Source organism: Amblyomma americanum, chromosome 2, assembly GCF_052857255.1.
Source record: "Amblyomma americanum isolate KBUSLIRL-KWMA chromosome 2, ASM5285725v1, whole genome shotgun sequence".
Lineage (NCBI taxonomy): Eukaryota > Metazoa > Arthropoda > Arachnida > Ixodida > Ixodidae > Amblyomma > Amblyomma americanum.
Genome location: NC_135498.1, coordinates 92,860,070 through 92,867,476, shown reverse-complemented (window position 1 = coordinate 92,867,476; position 7,407 = coordinate 92,860,070). Strand labels below are relative to the sequence as shown.

Genomic DNA, 7,407 nt, shown 5'->3' with positions numbered 1-7,407 from the left:
TGAGATATGCGGCAGAATATTAGTATACGGTAAATATTCGCGTCATATTTGGCCATAAACAATATGCAACTCGACTACTTCAATGCGCAAGGCATGTCCAGGCCGGCGGATTGAGTATAAACTAGCCTGAATAGATTCAAAATAGTTTGCAGCGCTTTAAAAACGCGATCAGCGAGCGAAAGCGCCAACGCGCCGCCGCATTTCACATACGAGCGGCCAGTCCGCCAGCTGAGGATGCTAGGATGCAGGTTCGCAGCGCCACGATCGCGCAGCGAAGGCAGACAGGAAACACCCCCAGTGCGCAGGCCGCACGAAGCACACGCCTCCGCCGCTACTCGAGCCCGGCCGTAGAAATAGACACATGCCCAAAGTTGTAGCCAGTGTGTTCGGGGTGTGCTGAAACCGCCTAAAAGTACACTCATACTCCGACGTTTTCGGCGCGCGGGCAAGCGCCGGGTGAAGTCGGTTATGTCAAGTCGGTGACGCTGCGCAATGCGCAAAACCGGTCCCCCTACACTCGGACGGCGCAAGGACGAGTGGCTTGCGGAGCGCTTGCTGGATGGATGGATGGATGGAAGGTAGGAGCGTCCCCTTTGAAACGGGGCATTGGTAGTTACCACCATGCTCAGTTTTTTTCCTTTAGTTTTGTTTAACTCTTCTGTAAGTTAATAAAATTCGCCATTTTCTTTGCGTCCAACACGCCGCCTGCCGCGAAACTCGCGAAACAATGCCAGTAGTGCCACGGCCGGTCTCCAGGCAGCGCGCTGCGCGCCGCCGCCTAGGGTGCCTCGATGCGCGCGCCCCCGATCAGGGTGAGGACATCTGCGTCGTCTGCAACGGCGGCTGCAACCTGTGGCGCACGCCCTACCACCAGCGGTTCGCTAGCGTGGAGTGCGAATCGCGATTCATCTTGCGCCACCTACGCCTGCGTGTGGGATTCCTCTTGGAGGAATATAACAGGGGGCAACGAGCCCTAGAAACGCCCAGCATCCCCCCCCCACGAGCCCTCTCCCAGCTTCGGACAGCCCAGCTGACGATGACTCCCTGGACGCCACCCTCCCCTCCAGGCCCCCGTCCCCTTCTCCATCGCCGATGGTGACGCGCCAGCGGGCCCAGTACCTGAAGGAGCACCCAGACCAGCTCTCAGGACACAGGCGCCAGCCTAAGAAGCCTCGCGGCGCCAAGCCCCGGCCCAAGCACACGACGGCGGACACGCAGGAGCAGGTGAGCCCTTTTGCGGCAGACACCGCTATTACCGCTTCCCCTGCAGGTTCCTCCCAAGACATGCCTAGCCAGCCCCCTGGAGAGCCAGACAGCCTTGTGGACGTTGCTACCACAAGGACAACCCCTGCAGCCAGCGCCGAACACTCCAGCGCCCTGCAGTCCCTGCTGGTGGCGGCCACCCAGCAGCTCCACCTGCAGTCCTCCAGCGCTCAACCACCGCGCGAGGTTCAGCCTGAGGACTCTCTGCTTTCCTCCCATGTCCAGAATGCGCAGGTAAGTAGGGAGACTGCCCCCTCCCCCTCCTCCCCCCTGGTGCAGGCAGCCAGGACCACCGACGCGAGGGAGGCTGGATCCTGGTCTAGCGCAAGGCCAGGCACTCAGCGACTCGGAGACGCCCCCGTTATTCAACGGTCCTCTTCCAGCCACAGCAGAGGTCCCTCTCCCTCCGTGACGTGGTGAGGGAGGATTACAGCGCCTTCCTCTACTCCCTGTCTGGCGTCCTGGAGGTCAGGATCAACCGGCGGCGCAACATCATTGCTGCTGACGTCGCCTCGGAGGAGTCCCTGGCCGGTCTCATGGGCCTGAGGACACTCCTCAACACGCCAGTCAGGCCATTCAAGGCGTCCCGACCAGACGGCTGCCTCGCGACCATCTTCGCGTGGATCCAGCGGTGTCGGATAGGGACATCGCGGACACCATCGAGGCCTCCGTCGATATCCAGAGCATCCGGCGCCGTGGCGACGCTGTAACCATTAGATTCAGCGCTGCCCCGCCTGAACAGGTCCTTATCGCAGGGATGCCGTTCCGGGTTTGTCCCTTCAAGGCCCGCCCGCTGCAGTGCTCCCAGTGCGGCGGCTTCAACCACGCGGTTGCCACCTGCCCAAGACCCCAGCGCTGCACCTTTTGCAGCGGCCCTCACCATCGCAGGTCCTGTACTGCACAGACCCCCAGGTGCCTCCACTGCGGAGGGCGTCACAGCGCAGTGGACCACACCTGCCGCCGCTGGAAGGAGCAGAGCGAGCTCACCACAGCCCTCCGGGGGACAGCCAACCCTGCCGCCCGCCGTGCGGTCATGGCCGAGGTCCGCCAGCAGCACCAGCCCTACAGGGAGCAAAGGTCCCCGGCAACCAGGACCACCGGCGGCATAACCTACGTGATGACCCTGCGCTCATAAAGGTCCAGGCCCTCCCGCCCTGCTGCCAAGGCTCGAGCCCCTGTCCCGGACGCACAGCCGACGGTGACCGCTGCCCTGCGGATGGCTGTCCAGTCCCTCCTGCCACAGTTCCTTCCTAACTCAGAGGCTCGCCGGCTGTGTGAGGCAGCTCTCGCTGGAGCGAGCCCATCTAGCTACAGACATGCCCAGGCATAAAGGTCCCGGAGCACGGCCGCACGTTCTGCAGTGGAACGTGAACTCCCTGCGTGCGCGCCACGCCGTGCTCAGGGACCTCCTATTGCAGGGCACATTAAACCCTGATGTGCTTGCCTTACAGGAGACCCGCGTTCCAGTCGATGCCGCCCGCCTTCCTGGGTACAAGGGCTATGCAGGCGGCTCCAGCTGCGCACTGCAGACCTGCAGTGCGGCCCCCTGCCTGGACAGCTCCCACCCGCAGGAGAGGCCCCGTGCTGCCATCTACGTGCGGAGCAACCCTCCCCACACCGTCCTGGACGTGGCCTCCCCAGACATGAGCCCGATGGAAGTCTCCGCCATCCGCGTCCACCTTGGTGGCAAGGACACATCGGTGGCCTCTGTCTACGTTCCCCCTATCGTTCCCTGGGACCCTTCCGGTCTAACTACGGTCTACTCCCGCTTAGGCAAGGATTCCCTAATCTGTGGCGATTTTAATGCCCACCACAGAGACTGGGGCAGCCAGACGACCACCTCCCGCGGCAGGAAGCTCCTGGACGCGGTCGCGGCTGCTGGCCTAAACCTCCTGCGGCCTAAGGCAGCCACATTCATCCGCCCAGGCCAATCCACGGTCATTGACCTGGCCCTCCTTTCGGAAACCTGCCGATTCTCTTGGAAGCGGGCAGCAGACTCCCTTGGATCGGACCACATTCCCATTCACCTGAGCCCTGCCCAACAACAGCGTCCAAAGGACAGGGAGTATCGTCTCATTAAGTGGCCCCAATTCAGGGAGCTCACTATAGAAATCCAATTCGCAGGTGACTTCCGGGATTGCCTGAAGTCCTGCGCACAGGCGGCCACGATGTCGGTGTCGTGTCATGCGCAGGCCCCTGTCCCCGACCTCCGCTTCCTGGGTCTCCACGCTGCCAGGCGCCGTGCGGAACGCAGGGCGGAGAGGACGTGGGCTCCCGAGGACTGGAAGGCCTACCGCAGGATCGATGCCACCTGCCGCCGCCAGGCCAACCGACGGACAAGAGAGAGCTGGGCCGGCATCTGCCGCTCACTCCAGTCTGCTCGGCAGTCCTCCAGGGCCTGGGGACTGTTCCGGTCCCTCTTGCAGGTGGCCACCAGCCGCCACCCTGTCCTGGGCGCAGCCATCGCCAGGGGGTCTCCTACCTGTCCATGGCTGAGCAGCTGGCCGACCACTTTTCTGCCAGCCTCACGATCTCTGTCCCTCCTCTGGTCCCCCTGGCCCAGCCCCCTCCCGGACGACCCCCTCTTCCAGCAGGCGTAACCAGTTCCGTCACAGCCCTGTGTGAAGCTCCCATTACTCCTCATGAGCTCCACCGAGCCCTCCACCGCTCCAAGCAGCGAGCGCTCCTGGGGCAGATGGGCTCACTTTGCAGATGCTGCGGAACCTGGACGCCCCAGAGCAGGCCCGCCTCCTGGATGCCTTCAACATCATCTGGGACAGCGGCATCCTCCCGGAGAGCTGGTCCACGGCAATCGTGGTCCCGATCCGGAAGGCCAGGAAACCCCTCAGGGCTCTTTCCTCCTACCGACCTGTGTCGCTGACATCAGCAGCGTGCAAGTCAGCGGAGTTTGAGGCCCTGCAACGCCTCTCCTAGATGGCCAGGGCCAGCGACTTCCTCTCCAAGTGCCAGACGGGCTTCCGCAGGCACCGCTGCACAGCAGACTCCATTCCCGACGTGGTCTCCTGCCTGGAGGAGGCCAAGCAGCAGGGAGAGGACGCCCTCCTGGTCCTCCTGGATGTCCAGGCAGCCTTCGACAGCCTGCCCCACTCCACGATCGAGCAGGCTCTAGACGATCTTGGAGTGACCGGGCGGTTGCGCCGTTTCGTAACCGCCTTTCTTTCCAACCGGTCCATGCAGGTGCGGCTCGGGGGCACCTTGAGCTCTCCTCGCCCCATCACCGCCGGGGTTCCGCAGGGCTCAGTCCTCAGTCCCTTCCTCTTCAACATGGTCATGGCCGGCCTCCCTAACGCCATTCAGCAGGATCGCCACCAAGTCTTCTGCTCTCTTTACGCAGATGACATCGCCCTCTGGGTCCGCGCCCCCCGCAGGCACATCATCTCTGCAAGGCTGGCCCTCCAGCGGGCCCTCGACGCTGTGAAGTCCTTCCTGACTTCCAAGGGTCTGGTGCTCTCCGCCACAAAGTCGGAGGCCCTCCTCGTCCACCCACGAGGTGCACGGGCCACGGCCGAGATCCGCACCTTGCCCTGGAGACAGCAAGTGAGGTACCTTGGGCTTACCATTGACCATCGCCTCACTTGGATCCCGGCAGACAAGCCCCTCCTGCTCCACCTGGATCGCGTCGGCCGAACGGCCGAGCGCCTCCTGGCACGCGGGAATGGCTGCTCTGCCACCTGGGCCATCCGGCGGTTCGAGGCTGCTGGGACTTCGGCTATCCTCTACGCCCTCCCCCTGGTGACCCTCAAGGCCACCCGGCTCAACCGCCTCGAGATCGCTCGGCGGAAATGGATCCGCCGTCTCTTGGGAGTCCCACGGACCTCCCAGACCCCGGCCACCCTTGCCGAAGCGGGGGTGCTCCCACTAAACCTTCTGTTATTGCAGAGAGGCCTCACACACACGGACCGGCTCCACCACGTACCTGACGGTGAAGCCCTCTGTGCACGTCTCTTGGGGCGCTCCCACTCCAGGATGGGCATGCTCGCCGGTGCTTACCTGGAGTCCTTGGGCCGACCCAACAGCCATTTGGCCCTCCCTCCGCTCCCTACGCGTCCTCCTCTGCAGGTCTCCCTGGACTTTGGAGGCACGTCCAAGCGCCGCACACCGGCTGCAGCCATCAAGCAGGCTGCTGCGGCCTTTCTGGAGGAGTGCGGAGGCTCCACTCTCCTCTTTACCGATGGGTCGGTGCTGCCGGCCTCAGGCCGGGTGGCTGCGGCTCTCGTGGCCCCGCATTTGGGCGTCACCAAGTCTTGCAGGCTCTCCTTCCCAGGCAGTTCGACAGCTGCCGAGCTGGCAGGACTACACCTGGCGGCTGACCTCATGGCGGCCCTCCCACCTAGCCCTGTGGCAGTGCTCTGCGACTCCCGGCCAGCCCTTCAGCTGCTGACCAGGCCTCACGATACCGTGGCCACCACTTCTCAGCTCAGGGCCCGTCTGCACGCCCTGGAGGATGCGGGCCACCGGATCACGCTGCATTGGGTGCCGGGCCACTCCGGCATTGAGGGCAACGACCTGGCTGATGCTTCGGCCAAGTCAGCTCACGCCGACGGGTCACCGGTATCTTTAGCAGTGATCCAGCACGATTTTGCTCGCTCTCTCCTGTTGCAGGTGGTGCGGACCCTTCACCCGGACCGGAGAATAGCGGTCCGAAAGCCCTTCCGCCGGCTCTCGGACCAGCTGCCCCGGCGGGACCGTTCCCTCCTTCTGCGTCTCCGTATCGGATGCACGTGGACGCCTTCCAGGCTATATGTCCATGGCCGGGCTCCTCCCCTGCCTGCCCTTCTTGTGGTGACACGGGCACTCTCGGCCACCTTCTGTTGGCGTGCCCGACCCACGACCTCCCCAGGCAACGCCTGCAGTCGGGCTACCGGGCACTTGGTCTCCCGACCACCACGGAGGACGACCTCCTCTTCCCGGTCCGCAACCAGCTGCAAGCGCACCGGGTCCTCCTCTCCTTTCTTGGGGAGTCTGGCCTGAGCCTCCTACTCTAGTCCGTCGCCCCGTCTAGCACGAGGCGATGGCTACAAGAGGACTGCGGCTCCTTCCCCGGCCTGGTGCTTGCACACTATCCCAGTGCACCAGGTCTCTCCCCCTTCCCCCGCCGGGGCTTGCACACACCCCCAGTGCACCGCGGTTTTCCCCTCCCAGGTGCGAGCTGGAGCTGCTGCTGCGGCGACGTGATGGCAGGACCAAAAGATCCTCCTGACGGACCCCAGGCCACGGCTTCCCCCAGACACGACGGCACCCATCTTCCCCCTCCCCTCCCCCCCCTACATCTCCCTAACCCCTACCCCTGGTCCCCAAGAGTGATGCCCTAAGGGCCAACATACGTCGGGACCAGTACCCCCTCCCCAGAATATCCCATAGCACCTACAACAACAACAACATTCTTGCTCCCGCGGCATGCAGGTTTCGTTATCGTGGGGAGAGGGCTGCACGCTTCTCGCTTGCCGCGGGCGCTCAAAATAAAAAAATGAGGAGTCTTGCGGTGCGTTTTTGTTTTACATGAGAATAGGATAATAAATTTTGTTGGAGAACTTCTGCTTTTAAAAACGGGACAAGCATCCATCAAGGCGTCGACGGTAACAAGGAAAGCGGGTATGCAAGATATGCGCCAATTATGTCAGTGAAGCTTCTCTAGAATCAATCGCTACAGCTCAAAACCCATCTCGTATGCGCTGACCTCGTTGGTGCGTTGAAACAGCCCTCAACCCCAACATAAATTTGTGTCGTCAGCTAGCTTACTCGCACCAAACACCAATCTTCTTAGGGAAGCAGAGGAAAAAAAATTCCTGAAAACGTTTATTTACCGACATTTGCGATAGATTAGGATGAGAGGAACCGTTACTAAGCAGAGAAGTATGTAATAAAAAGTTTTGAGCCGCTTTTAAGATGAGTTAAATCTCGATGGAGTTTATGTCAAGGCATATTCTGCATACCACCGCGGGTATTGGCAGACCCATTGGTGCTGTCCTTCCTAACCTCCGGGCGACAAAACGCTTGAAAAATGCCACAAACCACTCCGTGGAGGGAGGATTTTGAAAATTTATTTTAGAGCACGCCTCTCTCAACTGAAAGTATTTAATTCTGTTCACTTCTTTTGTAGTTAATTTCAAACTACCAAGTTTA

The 7,407-nt window shown here is 61.8% G+C and overlaps 1 protein-coding gene across 1 annotated transcript; it reads left to right on the top strand.

Annotated features, from left to right (window-relative positions):
* Window positions 1-4,197: 4,197 nt before the first annotated feature.
* On the top strand, window positions 4,198-6,255 carry LOC144119888 (uncharacterized). The gene has a single exon (XM_077652401.1). The coding sequence runs from the start codon at window positions 4,198-4,200 to the stop codon at window positions 6,253-6,255; it is 2,058 nt and encodes a 685-aa protein (XP_077508527.1).
* The last annotated feature ends 1,152 nt before the right edge of the window (window positions 6,256-7,407 follow it).